The sequence below is a fragment of the Onychostruthus taczanowskii genome, unplaced genomic scaffold (genome assembly GCF_017590055.1).
Source record: "Onychostruthus taczanowskii isolate IOZ18803 unplaced genomic scaffold, ASM1759005v1 scaffold19, whole genome shotgun sequence".
In the NCBI taxonomy this organism is placed as follows: domain Eukaryota; kingdom Metazoa; phylum Chordata; class Aves; order Passeriformes; family Passeridae; genus Onychostruthus; species Onychostruthus taczanowskii.
This window is the reverse complement of record NW_024499128.1, coordinates 12,963,562-12,980,147: the sequence shown is the minus strand read 5'-3', so window position 1 is coordinate 12,980,147 and position 16,586 is coordinate 12,963,562. Positions and strand designations below refer to the sequence as shown.

The window sequence follows — 16,586 nt, the reverse complement described above, 5'->3', positions numbered from 1 at the left end:
CGGGCGGCCCGCGGCGCTGCCGGCGGCTGGAGGGCGAGGCGGCGCGGGCCGTGCTCGCCAACGCCGACACGCTGCTCTTCGACTGCGACGGCGTCCTGTGGCGGGGCGAGGCGGCCGTGAGCGGCGCGGCGGAGGCGCTGGGCCGGCTGGCGGCGGCGGGCAAGCGGCTGTGCTACGTGACCAACAACAGCGGGCGGACGCGCGCGGCCTACACCGAGAAGCTGCGGCGCCTCGGCTTCCCGCCCGCCGAGCCCCGGCACATCTTCAGCTCGGCCTTCTGCGCCGCCCGCTACCTGCGGCAGGCGCTGCCGCCCGGCGCCGCCGCCTACGTGCTGGGCAGCGCCGCGCTCGCCGCCGAGCTGGAGGCCGTGGGCATCCCGCACCTCGGGCCCGGGCCCGCCGCCCTGCCCGGCCCCGCGCCCGCCGACTGGCTGCAGGCTCCGCTGGACCCCGCCGTGCGCGCCGTGCTGGTGGGCTTCGACGAGCACTTCAGCTACGCCAAGCTGTGCCAGGCGCTGCGGTACCTGCTGCGCGGCGGCCCCGAGTGCCTCCTGGTCGGCACCAACCGCGACCACCGGCTGCCGCTCGAGGGCGGCGCCGGCATCCCCGGTGCGCGGGGCGGCGGGCTGGAGCGGGTGGTGCCGGGGATGGGGGGGATGCTCGGCTCGGCACGTCTCGGTGTTGATAAAGCACAAGTTGCATCTCAGTCTCGGGAAGTGCGTTTTGCCCTGGGGAGTGGCAGGGCCCTGGAGCAGCTGCCCGGGGCAGGTCGTGGAGTCTCTGGGGATGTTCCAAACCCGCCTTGGCACGTTCCTGTGTCACCTAATCCAGGTGGCCCTGCCTTGTAGGGGGGTTGGACTGGATTATCCCCAGAGGTCCCCCAGATCCAGCTCTCCTGGGATTCTTTGAGGCAGCCTGGGCATCCCAGAGCCTTTCCTCCACAGCACCCTGAAAGAGAGAGAATCCTTATTGATCCTTTACTTGCAAAGAGGAGTTCCCTTTTGCTGCTGCGGGATGGAATTCCCACCTCCTGGCAGGCTTTAAGCGCCACCTCTCCTGGGACCCACCCTTCCCTCTGCCTGTAAAGCTGAGGTGTCCATCCAGTGTCCTGAGCGGGTTTGTCCTGGCTCCTGTGGGCACGTATCCCTAATCCCTCTGCCTGTGCCCACAGGGATGGAATGCCTGGTGAAGGCTGTGGAGTCACTGTCTGTCCCTAATCCCTCTGGCTGTTCCCGCAGGGACAGGGTGCCTGGTGAAGGCTGTGGAGTCACTGTCTGTCCCTAATCCCTCTCTCTGTTCCCGCAGGGACAGGGTGCCTGGTGAAGGCCATGGAGTCACTGTCTGTCCCTAATCCCTCTCTCTGTTCCCGCAGGGACAGGGTGCCTGGTGAAGGCCATGGAGTCACTGTCTGTCCCTAATCCCTCTCTCTGTTCCCGCAGGGACAGGGTGCCTGGTGAAGGCCATGGAGTCACTGTCTGTCCCTAATCCCTCTCTCTGTTCCCGCAGGGACGGGGTGCCTGGTGAAGGCCGTGGAGACGGCGGCGCAGCGCGAGGCGTTCATCGTGGGCAAGCCCAACCGCTTCATGTTCGACTGCGTGGCCGGGGAGTTCCGGGTGGACCCCGCGCGCACCATCATGGTGGGGGACCGGCTGGACACGGACATCCTGATGGGCAACAGCTGCGGCCTCACCACGCTGCTCACCCTGACCGGGGTGACGGCGCTGGACGAGGTGCGGGGCCACCAGGACAGCGGCTGTCCCGCCAGGCACGGCCTGGTCCCTGACTACTACGTCGACAGCATCGCCGACCTGCTCCCGGCCCTGGGGGAGTAACGGGGCCCGGGGGCGGCCCGGGCAGCGGCCCCGTGGCAGTAACGTGCACGCTAGGTGCTCCCGGGGTTAGAACCCTTAGCTTGTCTCCTCGCTGTCCTCTCGGTATGGTTCTGTTTACATCTCGGTCTGAAATGCACTTTGAACAAAGGGGGCACTGCAGGGGCTGGGGCTTGCGGCTGCGTTTAGTTGTGATGCAGCGCTGCAGTGCAGTTGTAATGCATTGATGCAGTGCAGCTGTAATGCATGGATGCAGTGCAGTTGTATGCATCGATGCAGTGCTGTTGTGCATCGATGCAGTGCAGCTGTAATGCATCGCTGCAGTGCCATTGTAGTGCATCAATGCAGTGCAGTTGTAGTGTATTACTGCAGTGCAGCTGTAATGCATCCCTGCAGTGCAGCTGTAATGCATCCCTGCAGTGCAGCTGTAATGCATCACTGCAGTGCTGCTGTAGTGCATCCCTGCAGTGCCGTTGTAATGCATCACTGCAGTGCTGCTGTAATGCATCCCTGCAGTGCTGTTGTAATGCATCACTGCAGTGCAGCTGTAATGCATCGCTGCAGTGCAGCTGTAATGGTGGTGCTGCACGGCTCCTCTGCGCTGAGCTGGGGAGCTGGAGCTGCTTGGTCTGAGGGGAAGGATCATGTCCTGGCTCAGCCCGCTCTGTTCAGGGAAACGACTCTTGGGATGTGCAGCAGCTCTGGTTGTGGTTGGAAACCCTTGTGGAGCTGGTGTCTGCCCTGTGGGTGACTCTTTTTCCCAGCTGGGGCCCTGGTGAGGGGCACAGCCCCACGTCAGGTCACACAAATTCATCTCCTTCGTTTGACCACTGCGCGTTGCACTTGTGATGCAGATCGGGGTGATCCCACACAATTGCAGGCCTTGGCTGCTGCACACAGTGTGTGTCCAAGGTCGAGAGTCTGTAAAGCACATGTACACACTGGCACTCCCTGAGCATAAAGTTAGAATATATTTAAATTATAAATAGAGTCTATGATAATATACCTTGTTTCCCAGGAGGGAGGATGAGAGGAATGTATTTCACTGATTTAATTCTCCTAAACCGTTGCATTTGGTAATGCAGAGAGTCTGTAGCCACACAGGACTGTCCCTCATTCCTGCTGCTGCTTCCCAAAAATCCCTGGATCAACGCAGACCAAGCTCCTGCCCTTCCCTCAGCATCAACGAGCCGCTTGCCTTGGCTTTAGCTGCACAATCCCAGTTCCTGCTCAGTCCGTGATGGATGTAGTGCCCAGGAGAGCTGTCCCCAGGGAGCCAGCCCTGTGGCTGCTGGCTGTGTGTGACAACAGCTCGTGCTTCCTTCCCATCCCTGAGGTTCAGATCTTCCACGTGTGCTGGCGGGGGCCGGGCACGGTGGGTGGTGAGGAGTGCTGGCTTGCTCAGGGATGATTCCTTTTGATCTCCAGGTGGGATTGGGCAATGAGGGGCTCACCACAGGGTGGTTTTTGTGCTGCCCGAATCCCACAGTGAAAGCTTTTGCATTGCAGAATTAATTGAAAATTATATATGCAAATAACACGCTTTTATTGCATAGATTCCAGTATCTCCAGTTCAATTTAAGCACTGGTTTTCCTTCCTGTCCAGCTGAGGAGCTCGGGCAGTGCTGATGCCATTTCCTGCCTGGTAACTTGTCACCTTCTTTGTACAGCAATAACCCTGCAGTCCAGAGGGTCTCTGTGTTCCCAGAGCACTGGCTGAACCTCTGGAAGACTGTTTGTCATGTGGAGGTGTGGAAGAAGTGTGGATAATCTCTTCTGCAAAGTGCCAGAGGCAGAGCTGACCCTTGCTCTGGGTAACATGGAGATGGACATTGTGGGCTCACTGCAGGCCGTGTCTGGTGTCACAGTGTGGGTTTGGATTCAGTCTCTGTTTCTGGTGGTGCTTTTTGTGTCAGGATGTGTCAGGAGAAGGCCAGCAGAGAGTCCAGCATCCCTCAGGCAGTCTGTCCCTGCCGAGGGCTCTCGCTGGCAAGGGAGCCATTGCCTGGGCTCAGGGATGCTGGAATGTGCTGGTGGCAGTGTCAATCGTGCTTCAAATCTCTGTTCTGACTTCCAAACAGTTCTTAATCCTCTACTTGAATTCCCATTAAACTCTCAAACCTGCTCTCCCCAGCGTTGTCTCACTGCGGTCTGGTCTCCGTGAGCTGTGGTGCAGCTGTGCTTTGGGAATCCTGGGGGTCAGGGATGGTTTGGGAAAGGACCCTAAAGCCCACCCAGTGCCACCCCTGCCATGGCAGGGGCACCTCCCACTGCCACAGGGTGCCCCAAGCCCTGTCCAGTCCTTGGGCGCTGCCAGGGATCCAGGGGCAGCCACAGCTGCTCTGGGCACCTGTGCCAGGCTTCCCCACCCTCCCAGGGAAGGATTTCTTTCCAACACCTAACCCTGTCATTCCCCTTTGCCCTGCCCATGCCCTTGGCCAAAGTCCCTCTCCTTTCTTGTGGGCTCCTGTCACCCAGTTTGTCCAGCCCTGGGCTGTGTGTGATAGGAGAATGTCCAAAGCCTGCATTTTCCCTGGACACACGTCACATGAAGGAATTCTTGGCTTTCCCTTGCCTCCACACCTGGGTCATGTCTGGCTGGCAGGTCTGGAAGGTTTTGGGGGCTCCTGGACTGCTCAGGATCTGTGTGCTCAGGGGATGCTGCTCCCACAGGGAGGTTCTCAGGACAGGGCACGGGTGACAGTGTGAGAGCAGTGGCGGTGACTTTGTGGCACAGTCATTTTCCCTTTTCCCCCGAGGGTGGCACAGGTGTGTCTGTGTGTCTGTGCAGCCCAGGGACAGCATCAGCACCTGGCACAGCAGGATCACACCTGGCACAGGATCACACCTGGCACAGCAGGATCACACCAGGCACAGCAGAATCACACCTGGCACAGCAGGATCACACCAGGCACAGTGGGATCACTCCTGGCACAGCAGGATCACACCTGGCACAGCAGGATCACACCAGGCACAGGATCACACCTGGCACAGGATCACACCAGGCACAGCAGGATCACACCTGGCACAGCAGGATCAGCACCAGGCACAGTGGGATCACTCCTGGCACAGCAGGATCACACCTGGCACAGCAGGATCACACCTGGCACAGGATCACACCTGGCACAGCAGGATCAGCACCAGGCACAGGATCACACCTGGCACAGCAGGATCAGCACCAGGCACAGGATCAGCACCTGGCACAGGATCACACCTGGCACAGCAGGATCACACCTGGCACAGCAGGACCAGCACCAGGCACAGGATCACTCCTGGCACAGGATCACACCTGGCACAGCAGGATCACACCAGGCACAGGATCACACCTGACACAGGATCACACCTGGCCCCAGCCCACCGAGTTGCCTGTGAAATGTGGGAATTGCCGCTGCCACAAGGGCAGGCTGCCACTGTCCTCTGGGCATTTGATCTCTCCAAGAGCCTCACCTGGGCCCGTGTGGGGCCGTGCCAGCCCCGGGGCACACAAAGGGCTCGATTGTGGCTGCTGCCCGTGCCGGGGCCGAGCAGGAAGGGCCGCGCCGGGCACTGACAGCAGCGCTCAGCTCCCGCTGCCTCCTCAGGTTTCCGTCCCGCGGGGCCCTTTGGCTGCGAGGGACAGCTATTTATGGCCCTGGGACACACGGCCGGGCTCCCCAGGTGTGCCTGAGCCGGGATCATGCCCAGCCTGTGCGCGGGCAGGAGGCAGAGCGGCAGCAGCCAGGTGCTCGCCTGAAGTGAGGATGGAAGGAGGGCACGGTGCCGGCCGTGCTGCCCCTGCTGTGAGTATCCCTGGGTGTCCCCTGTCCTGCTGTGAGCATCCCTGAGTGTCCCCAATCCTGCTGTGAGCATCCCTGAGTGTCCCCAATCCTGCTGTGAGCATCCCTGAGTGTCCCCAATCCTGCTGTGAGCATCCCTGAGTGTCCCCTGTCCTGCAGTCAGTATCCCTGAGTGTCCCCTGTTCCTGCAGAGAGCATTCCCTGTCCCAGCAGCTCCTGGGTAGAGGCTGTTTCTGTCCTTCCTCTGCACAAGGCTGTGAGAGGACACAGGGAATGGCTTCCCGATGCCAGAGGGCAGGGTTCAGTGGGCTATTAGGAAGGAATTCCTCCCTGGCAGGGTGGGCAGGCCCTGGCACAGGGTGCCCAGAGCAGCTGTGGCTGCCCCTGGATCCCTGGCAGTGCCCAGGCCAGGCTGGATGGGCTTGGAGCAGCCTGGGACAGTGGAAGGTGTCCCTGCCATGGCAGGGGTGGCACTGGGTGGGCTTTAGGGTCCCTTCCAACCCAAACCCTTCCAGGAGAGCATGATTCTCTCACAGGCAGTGCTGCTCCGTGCTTGCCTGATCCCCCTCCGAGGGGCAGAGCTGCTGCCATTCCCACGGATCCTGGGATGGTCCTGTTGATCCCCCGCACCCCCAGCCCAGCTCCTGCCAGGAGCTGCTCTGGGAGGTGGGAATGCCATTCCCATCCTGGGAGGGTCCTGTTGATCCCCAGCACCCCCAGCCCAGCTCCTGCCAGGAGCTGCTGCAGTTCTTGGTCTGCACCTTTCCCACTGGAGGGAATTCCACTGGTTATTGAAAATCTGCCAGTCAGTGCAGGGCTGGGGCTCTGCTCTGCTGGAACTGATGGGATTTCAGATAGGTGCAGTTTTAACTCACTGCTTTTCTCAGGGATTAATCTGGAAGTTCCCTGTTTCCAATAAAGATCCATAACTGTCCCAAGGCTGGATGAGCCCATCCTCGTGCAGCTGGAGCACGTGTAATCCTGGGCATGGATTGAATTCCTCTGGCCTTCAGAGGATTGAGAAACAGGTTATTTTTTAAATGTGGGCTGTGTTTGAGATTATTGAAAGCACATTTTCTGCTTTGTAAAAATCCCGTTATATGCCATGAAGTTAAATTTAATTGCTTCAATATAAGAATTAAAGTAAATTAATAGAGCCAATAGAAATGTCACAGCACTGCCAAGCTCTTTTCCTTGGTCTCATGGAGAATAATTTAGCAAGAAAATCCAGCACAGGGAGTGGGACAGAAGCAGGATCACTCCACCCAGGGTCTGATTCCAATGCTGACTGTCCCGCTGGGGATTTCTGCTGTAAACCACAATAATTTAATTTGTTGTTCCCCGTGTCTGGAAAGCTGCTGCTCCAGCCCTGCCCTGGGGGCTTTGCAGCTTTCCTGGCTGTGGCAGTGCTGGTTGCCAGGATGCTGCATCTGGAATTCCAGTGCTGTGGGATTATTCCAGGTTCTGCAATGGTTTGGCAGCTCTGCGCTCCAACCAGTCTGCACAAGGTTTTGTGTCATGAGCTGGAAACTTCATTGATGAGGAAGAATTGGCAGAAGGGTCAATTTTAACTCCTGTTCCTCCTTCTTTTGCCTGGCTCCCAGGACAGGAGTGCCACAGCACAGTTCCCAGCTCCCTCCAGGACCTTCTGGATCATCTTGTCCATTGCTGTGTTGCTTTTTGTGGTTGTTGGTGTCAGTGTCGTGGGGGTTCTCAGCTTCTCCCCCAGCTCTGCCCAGGTAAGGGATCCTGATGTGGGCAGGCAGCCTCCTCCTGCCTGCAGCCCTGAGCTGTGTGGGAAGCAGCTCCCAGGAGGGATGGGAGAGCTGAGCTCTGGCTAGATCAGTCCCTGCACAATGCAGGAAGGGGCAGGGAGGTGCTGGCAGGCTGCAGGCAGGGCTGGGGGTCCCCTGGCCCTTTCCTCCAGCACCTGGTGCCTTTGGGGGTGAGGATGGAGTCGTGGATCATCCTTCCCGTGGGTCAGAGCCTGCTCCTCTGCACTGCATCAGACAGGAGCAGGGGCCAGCCCAGGGCCGGCTGGGGGTGTTGGTGGGAGATGCTGCACGCAGGCACGGAGCAGGGGCTGCCCTCCCACTCCTCGTGCCCAGGCTGGCTCCCAGCTCCTCCGAGTGACACCCCAGGGCCAGCAGGACCCGCTGAGGAACCAGACAGCCGTGGTGGACAAGGCCAGGAGCACTGTCACCTACTACATCACCTCACAGAGCAACCTGAGCGCCGTGGTGCTGTACGACAGCAGGAACGTGAGTGCTGGGCACCCCTGCCTCCTCAGCTGCTGTTTGCTGCCTTCCTCTGCACCTCCAGTCAGGAACTCAGGGCAGGGGAAAGGAGAATGGCCTCTTCAGGGGTTTCCTGGGGCAGGGGTGGGCATGTGCTGCCTGCTGCAAGGGGCACATCTGTCCACAGGGCTACGTGTGCTACAAGCCGCTGGAGCAGCGAGCCTGCTACCTGAGGAGGATGGACCCCTGGGACCTGCAGACCCTGCAGATGGATCTCAACACCTCTGAGCACAGCGTGAGCAGCATTCCCTGGACAGCTGGGGGGTGGACTGAGCTTTGCACAGGCTCACTGAGTGCTCTCCCCTGTGTGGATTTGCAGGGGTGACTCTCCACCCCCAAGGAGCTGGGCAGGGCTCTCCCAGCCCCAGTTCTGGGGGATTCATTGCTCACAGGAGCAGAGCTGTGCCCCCAGGCTGGGCTCTCAGCCAGCTGTGAGCAGCAGCTCCTGGGTTTATCCACACCCTGGCTCCTGTGGGAAGCAGCCTGGGGCAGGGGGATGTGGCCCATGGAGGTGAACAGCAGGGCTCCTGCAGGACCCGCTCCCACTGGATTCTGTTACCTGCTCAAAAATCTGGGGGAGGAAAAACAAAGGGGGTTTGTTACCAACTGCCAGGGAAGGAAGTCGGAGGCAATCACGTACAAGGACCCTCAGAACAAAGTGTCAGTGGATGCCTGGGCAGGGGCAGATTCCATTTCCAAAAACAGAAAGCCCCACTTGTTTGTGCCCCTGCCATCTGCTATCCATTTCCCCAGCAGCTCCTGGGGGCTCCTTGGTCCCCACCTTACTCCTAATGAAGTGTAGGAACACAGACTCCCAAAAGGGATGCAGGGAGAGGAAAGCACCTGCCCAGCCCTGAGGCTGCTAAATGGAAGTAAAACGTGGTAGTGCTGGGGCTGGCAGAGCCCAGAGCCAGGAGATGAGAGCTGGCAGCCTCACCCTGGCAGCTGGCAGGAGAAACCTGCTGGGGTACAGACCCCTCCTGGGGGGTACAGACCCCTCCTGGGGGGTACAGACCCCTCCTGGGGGGTACAGACCCCTCCTGGGCTGCCCCGGGAGCCAGAGCAGGGCTGAGGGGGACAAAGTGCCTCGGGAGGCACCAGCAGGGACGTTTCTTTCAGGCTGAGCAGCTCCAGCCCAACAACCAGACCAAGTTCTACCGGGAGTTCCTGGGCATCGTGGCCGGGGAGCAGCTGGAGCCCAGGGGGCTGGGGCAGGCAGTGCAGAGCCTGTGTGAGCACACCTCCATCTTCTGGGTGCGCAGAGGGCACGGTAAGTGGGCCACTTCCCCTGGCACGGGGAGCAGGAGCTTTTCCAGCACCTCTAAGAGGATCAGGCTGTGCTGCACAGCAGCTGATGCATCCCAGGACAGGCTGCCAAGGCCCAGGGACGGGCGTGACCTCTAGTGCAAAATCAGACCATTGTTCACCAGCCCTGAGTGCTGGCTGGCACCCACCCCCTGTCCTGAGCCGTGGCACTGGGATGGGCTCTGAGCTGCCCCAGCAGCACAGCGCAGCACAGCCCAGCCAGCACACAGAGCTGTCCCTGAGACACGCTGCTTAATCCCTGTCACCTTCATCCTCAGCCAAAGCAGCCTGCTGAGCTGTCAGTCTGCTCCATCTGACTCCAGCTTGAATGAGAAAGGTCATTCCTGAGGCTTTCCCCTTGCTCAGCTCCCCAGGGACTCTGCAGCTGCAGGACCAAGGCACCCCTGGGGACTCTGCAGCTGCAGGACCAAAGCATTGCTCTCACTGCTGTGCTTGCTCCTTGGCAGGGCCGGGCAGGCAGCGCCTCATCTACCTGTGCATTGACATCTGCTTCCCCAGCAACATCTGTGTCTCCATCTGCTTCTACTACCTGCCCGAGTAAGTGCTGCAGCCACGGCCGCCCCTCTGCCCTCATACTTGAACTGGATTCCTGAAAAGCCTCTGACTTCCACGAGGAAAGGAACACCCACAACATCCCCAGAGCTTCCTGCTGATTCTGAGCTGCAGGTCAGGAGAGTTTAGAGAAGCAGCATCAGGAGAGTTTAGAGAAGCAGCATCAGGAGAGTTTAGAGAAGCAGGAGGCCTCTGCTCAGCCCTGTCAGCACAGACACTGCAGCTCTGCTCCAGGGCTGTGCCTCGTCCCTAGGAATTAGGAGACCCAGGCCCAGAGGAATCCCGGGAAGCAGCTGGAGTTTTGGGCTCCAGGCTCTGTTCTACACAAGGTGGTTGTTGTTACATCTGGGGGTGGTTGGCTTTAGGAGAGCAGCTCTCCAAGTCACTCTGTGAAACACTTTGAATAAAGGGATTGCAAACCAAGACAAAAGCTGCTTCTCCTCTTTGCTCAGCCTCTCCCATCACTGGCAAAGGCTGACGTTTATTTTTTTCCCCACTCTGGGGTACAGGAACATCCAGAGCTGTCAGCAGCCGATGCCCCAGGGATTTCTGCAGCTGAACTGTAGCCGTGTCCCTGCAGTGGGCCCGTGCCTCCTTTTCCCATTCCCTCCCTCAGGGCCACACACGTTTCAGCAATGTCCTGCCTGGAGCTGAAGGCTGGTCCCCTGTCAGAGCCCCAGCCCTCTCCACGTGGAAGGGGATGGGTGCAGAGCGTGTCCCAGGCTCTGGAGAGGGTCTGGCAAGGCAAGGGGAAACAAGCAGAGGTCCTGTCCTTGCCACGTGCCCGTTATCCCAGGACGCTGTCGTTGAAGGCCAGGCAGACCACGGCTTTCTGGTGGCCACTGTATTCCCTCTTGATCTCCCCTGTCTCCACACACCACAGTCTGGCCAGGTTATCAGAGGAGGCTGGAACACAGAGTGAAAAGAAGAGTGGGATGTATATTACCTTCTAAGTTTCTTTTTTTACTATTATTCTAAGAAATACTTTGCTCTTGCTTCACTCAGCCATCCTTAGGGCTGGTGATGACCAGCAAGGCAGAGCAGCTCAGTGCACTGCTCTGCATGTGGGCTTTAGTTCTTTGGGAGAGCAGTGAGTGTGGAAATTACCACAGGTGTGTTCAAGGGACTAACAGGCTGTGAGGTGAACAGCACAGCTGCAGATCTCCTCTCCAGTTCCAACTGCTGCCCCACTGGTCAGCAGAACTGGCTGCTCCCACCTCACAGCCCCTGTGCCCCATGTCCCAGCCAGGGTAACTGGTCAGGCCTGGCTGCTGCAGGGCCCTGGCACAGCCAGGAGGAGCCTCACCTGTGACAATGTACTGGGAGTCCCCGGAGAAGGCGCAGTCCCACATCCAGCCCCGCGACGTCTCCCCAGGGTTGTTGCTCTTAATGCTCAGCTCTGTCATCAGAGAGAAGTTTGAAGTCCTCCAGATCTTGCACGTCTGATCTGCAGAGCAGGTGGCCAAGAGCCTGCAAGAAGGAGACATCTGAGGGCAATCTCATCAGTCACTGTCCCCCTGTGGGCCTCTGGTTACACAGACCTGGGCCAGGGCCAGTGGCAGCGTGGAGACCTGTCCCCATTGCAATCAGATCACCTTACACCTGCACTGATTGAGCAGACTCCAGCTGAACAGACTCCGTGAAGGAGCTCACACTGCAGCAGCTGGATCCCAACTGCAGACCAGCTCTTGGCTGCAAACCTTGCTGAGCTCAGGGAGCACGAGTGGCACACCCCTGACAGCAACCCCGCGGTGCCACATCCCCTGCCTCCTGTCCCGCTCCTCCCTGGGGACCTGCAGTGCGCAGCCAGCAGCAGCCACGGCCGGAGGCACGGCTGGAGGCACGGCTGGAGGCATGGCTGGAGGCACAGCTGGAGGCACAGCTGGCCCCTGCCTGCCCTGCGAGGGAGGTGAGGGGCTCCACACTCACGTGGAGTCGGGGCTGAACTTGCACTGCAGGGCGTAGCGGTTGTGCGCCGGGATCTTGGTCTTGGGGATCAGCTGCGTCACCTCCTCGCCGATGCCGCCCGTCAGGTTCCACACGTAGCAGTTTCCCTGCAGAGACACAGCGGGATCTGTGCCCAGGCTGTGCCCAGGCTGGGGGATGCCCACCCAAGCCCAGCCCAGCAGGGCCTGGCAGAGCTCACCGAGCTGTTGACAGCTGCCATGTAGCTGGCATCGGGGTCGATGTGCACCGAGTTCACCGACACCTCGGGCTCGGGGATCAGCTGCTCGTTGTGGTCAGTCTTCAGGTCCCAGATGTGGATGGCCCCGCTCTGGTCGCCCACGATCAGCTCTGCCTGCAGGGCACACGGCCGTGTCTCTGTGGGCACCGTGAGCAGCAGCCTGCAGCTGGCACCCACGTGGTGCCCGGGCAGCACCGCTGCAGCCCTGCAGCTCTGGGTGAAACAGCATGTGCTGTGCTGCCTCCTCTCCTCAGCTCAGGGCTGTCCCACAGCCTTGCTGTCCCACAGGGTGATTCTGCAGCACCACTGCAGCCCTGCAACTCTGGGGTTAAACAGCACAGTCCTGGGCTGCCTCCTCTCCCCCGCTCAGGGCTGTCCCACAGGGCGATTCTGCAGCACCACTGCAGCCCTGCTGCTCTGGGGTTAAACAGCACAGCCCTGTGCGGCCTCCTCTCCGCAGCTCAGGGCTGTCCCACAGCCTGGCTGTCCCACGTGGTGCCCCTGCAGCTCTGCTGCAGCCCTGCAGCTCCGGGTGAAACAGCACAGTCCTGTGCTGCCTCCTCTCCCCAGCTCAGGGCTGTCCCAGCTGCATGACTCCCGTGACACTCTGCAGAAGGCTGTTTCCCTCCCCAGAAGGGTTTGCTGATTTTCTACACCCCAGAGCAAACAGAGCTGTCCCAGTTCCAGGGCTGTGGCACAGCCACAGCTCCAAACAACATCCACAGCAGCCAAGTGGTTTTCAGCACGTCTGAGAGGCAGCATTAAGGGACAGGCTGGCCACTGAACAACTGAAGCACTCAAGGGTGCAGATACCAGAAAAACACAACCTGAAGTGGGTTTTTCTCTCTCTCTCTCCCCTTCTCAGGGGAAGGACAAGAGCCAAGGGCAGGAGTCCTGGCTCTGATCCCGTGCTCAGAGCAGAAGACAATGCTGGCATGTCTCCACTCAAACCAGGCCTTTATCGACAGCCCTGCGCTGTCCATAATTTTAGCAGAATCCCTAGAGGAGATCAGGTCATCAGGCACAGCTAATCCTGTCCCTGGGAGCAGAGGCTGGTTCTGAGCAGACAAACACCACTCAATGCATTTATCTGACTGCACAAAAGTCTCTTCTGGGCTCCTCAGCCCCCTCTCAGCAGGTGTAAATGCTGAGTCCAAAGTTTTCATGGCCATGAGGAATCTCTGGATAATTGGATCAGCATCTCTGCAGAGGGAACTGCAGAGCCACAGAGGGAACTGCCCAAACAAATGCTGCCACCTTTGGTCTAATTAACCACCTTCTGCTCACAAAGCAACACTCTGCACCTCAGCAGCACCGTGGCCAGGGATTATTTCACATCTAAGACCTATGTTCAGTAATATCTGTTTAACATAACACACCCTCACAGCACTGGCACTACAAGAGCATTTGGACAGTGTGGTCCAAATAACTGAGCTCAAATTTAGCCTGAAATTCCTGACTTGCAAAATGAAACCTTTGCCAAATGAAATGCAAGGGAACATTTCCATTACTCAGGACTTTACAGAGGTTTGCACAGCCCTGTCTGCAGGCAGAACCACAGCCCTGCAAGCCCAGCCCAGCCATTAGCACTGATTGATCCCTATTGATTTCCCTGCTCCTGCTCCCTTCAGCCTCTTCAAGTGCTCCCACTCTCCCTCTGCTCAGCAACAGCTGCTGAACCCACTGGGGAACTTCAACCAAGCCCCACCTTGAGGGAATCACAGCCAAAGGCCCCAGGAAGCTTTTCTTTGGCAGTGTTGTCACCCTCAAGCTTCCCAGCTGCTCCCACTCTCCCAGCTTTGCTCCCATCCCCTCCCCAGGGATGCTCGGGGGCAGATCCTGCTCCAAGGGTGTGTTTCCTGCCATGGGATGAGCTCAGGCAGCCCCTGTGCTGTCCCTTTGCAACAGCACCAGGTCAGCAGCACAAACACATCGTGTGAAGCCCCTAAGCCATTTCTGTGGTGCCCCATCTTCTGCTGGGATACATCTCTGCAGCTCCTCAGGTTTACCCAGAGCAGCCACTGGCACAGGGTGCCAGGGTGCCCCTGCATCCCTGGCAGTGCTCAGGCCAGGCTGGATGGGGCTGGGAGCAAACTGGAACAGTGGAAGGCGTCCCTGCCATGGCAGGGGGTGGAATGGGATGAGCTTTAAGCTGTCCCTCAGGATCCTGAGCTGGGGACCCCAGAGGAGGCAGATTCCTCACCTGGTTGGGGTGCAGGCACACGCAGTTGATGGGAGCATTCACCTGGAAAATGCGCTGGCACTGGAGGTTCCGGGACCTGTGACAGGGACAGGGGAGCTCAGGGGCTATGGCAGCTGTGACAGGGACAGAGGGGCACTCAGGGGCTATGGCACCTGTGACAGTGACAGGGGAGCTCAGGGGCTATGGCACCTGTGACAGGGACAGAGGGGAGCTCAGGGGCTATGGCACCTGTGACAGGGACAGAGGGGAGCTCAGGGGCTATGGCAGCTGTGACAGGGACAGAGGGGCACTCAGGGGTTATGGCACCTGTGACAGTGACAGGGGAGCTCAGGGGTTATGGCACCTGTGACAGGGACAGAGGGGCGCTCAGGGGCTATGGCAGCTGTGACAGGGACAGAGGGGAGCTCAGGGGTTACAGCACCTGTGACAGTGACAGAGGGGAGCTCAGGGGCTATGGCACCTGTGACAGGGACAGAGTGAGGGGCACTCAGGGGTTACAGCACCTGTGACAGTGACACAGGGGCACTCAGGGGTTACAGCACCTGTGACAGTGACACAGGGGCGCTCAGGGCCGTGAGCTCGCCCTGCAGCCGGGGTGCTGCGGGCGGGGGCAGCCCCGGTGCCCACCTGAGGTCCCAGATGCGGGCCATGCAGTCCTCCCCGCCCGTGTACATCCAGCGCCCGTCCTCGTGGAACCCCACCGAGGTGATGTTCTTGCTCACGCCGTCGTAGTTGATGACGGGGTTGGGGTTGTTGGAGTTGAGGTCGTACATGCGGATGTGCTGGTACCCTGCGAGCACGGGCAGGGGCTGGGCACCGGGCAGGGGCTGGGCACCGGGCAGGGGCTGGGCACTGGGCAGGGGCTGGGCACCGGGCAGAGCTCAGCACCGGGCAGGGGCTGGGCACCGGGCAGAGCTCAGCACCGGGCAGGGGCTGGGCACCGGGCAGAGCTCAGCACCGGGCAGGGCAGCACCGGGTACAGGCTCAGCACCGGCCCGGTGCCCGCCGTGCCAGCAGCGCTCACCTGCGGCTGCGATCATGCTCCGGTCCGGGGTGATCTCCAGGGCGTTCACCTGCTGCGGGCTCCGTTAAGGTCGCTACGGAGCATCACGGGCCCGGCCCGGGGCCCGAACGCGGGGCCGGCCCCGAGCGGCCGGGGCGGCGGGGAAGGAAGGATACGGAGTCCTGGTGCTGCACCGTGCGGGTGCAGATGCCGCTGTGCGCCTGCCAGAACCGCACCGTGTGGTCATAGCCGGCCGTGGCCAGGATGACCGGGTCGCTGCCCACCGTGCCCTGCGCCGCGTTCATGGTGCCGCCGCTGCCGGTGCCGCCGCGCTCGGGGGAACTCCCTAAAGCCTGCGGGGTCAGTGTCACCCCGTGGGGTGTCGGCCCGGCCCGCGGGTCTCCCTCACGCCGTGTCCCCCCAGCCCCGCTCCCGGCCCCGCTCCCGGTCCGCTCACGGTGCCCGGCTCTGCGCGTGCGCGCGGCTCCTCCCGAGCGCGCAGCCGGCCCGGGCCGCGTCCGGCGGGAGCGCGCATGCGCGGGAGTGAGGGACGGACCATGGCCGCGGCGCGGGGGGAGCGACGGGCGAGACCACGGAGAGTGACAGGGGGAGAGCGCGTGCGCAGCGTGCCGCCAGGGGGCGCAGTGCTGGAAACGGGGTATGGGATTGGGATATGGGATTGGGATTGGGATATGGGATTGGGATATGGGATATGGGATATGGGATATGGGATATGGGATATGGGATTGGGATATGGGATTGGGATTGGGATATGGGATATGGGATATGGGATTGGGATATAGGACATGGAACACACACTGGGCACAGGGCACACACCAGGCACAGGACATGGGGCACCGGCCACGGCTCTCAGTACACGGGACTGACACTGGGCACAGGACCTGGGGCACGGGACACGGGACATGGGACACGGGACACGGGACATGGGACACAGGACACGGGACACGGGACACGGGACATGGGACACGGGACACAGGACATGGGGCATGGGACATGGGACACGGGACACGGGACACGGGACACGGGACATGGGACACGGGACACAGGACATGGGACATGGGACATGGGACACGGGACACGGGACATGGGACACGGGACATGGGACATGGGGCACTGGACATGGGACACGGGACATGGGGCACTGGACACAGCTCTCAGTACACGGGACTGACACTGGGCACAGGACCTGGGGCCCGGGACACGCACCGGGCTCCGGGCACACCCCGAGCCCGACCGGGCACTGGGAACCGACACCGGGCACCAGCCCCGGGGCCGCCCCTCGTGCCGGTGCCGCGGGGTCAGGGCGGAGGGCGGCTCCGCGCTCTGCCGGTGCTCCCGCCGTGCGCGTGCGGCACCGGGGCGCTGGGCACGGTGCCCGCTGCGCGCGGCGGGTG

The 16,586-nt window shown here is 60.6% G+C and overlaps 3 protein-coding genes across 3 annotated transcripts in view; 2 read left to right on the top strand and 1 right to left on the bottom strand.

Moving 5' to 3' along the window:
- LOC121334449 (phosphoglycolate phosphatase) overlaps positions 1-3,962 on the top strand; it is a 4,527-nt gene extending 565 nt beyond the window's left edge. The window contains exons 2-3 of the mRNA XM_041401601.1: positions 1-609; positions 1,507-3,962. Of these exons, the coding sequence (XP_041257535.1) occupies positions 1-609; positions 1,507-1,832 (935 nt within the window). The 3' untranslated portion in view covers positions 1,833-3,962. The remainder of the gene's footprint in view (positions 610-1,506) is intronic.
- Positions 3,963-5,060: 1,098 nt separating this feature from the next.
- Positions 5,061-10,194, top strand: BRICD5 (BRICHOS domain containing 5). The gene is made up of 6 exons (XM_041401348.1): positions 5,061-5,608; positions 7,210-7,344; positions 7,714-7,866; positions 8,030-8,137; positions 9,022-9,172; positions 9,675-10,194. Exons 1-6 carry the CDS (start codon positions 5,570-5,572, stop codon positions 9,767-9,769), a joined length of 681 nt encoding a protein of 226 aa, XP_041257282.1. The 5' UTR covers positions 5,061-5,569; the 3' UTR covers positions 9,770-10,194.
- A 21-nt stretch (positions 10,195-10,215) lies between these two features.
- Positions 10,216-15,650, bottom strand: MLST8 (MTOR associated protein, LST8 homolog). Its single transcript, XM_041401339.1, has 8 exons — positions 15,348-15,650; positions 15,193-15,244; positions 14,796-14,958; positions 14,169-14,244; positions 11,927-12,079; positions 11,710-11,834; positions 11,087-11,250; positions 10,216-10,686 (listed from the first exon to the last, which is right to left on the bottom strand). Exons 1-8 carry the CDS (start codon positions 15,474-15,476, stop codon positions 10,568-10,570), a joined length of 981 nt encoding a protein of 326 aa, XP_041257273.1. The 5' UTR covers positions 15,477-15,650; the 3' UTR covers positions 10,216-10,567.
- Positions 15,651-16,586: the final 936 nt, after the last annotated feature.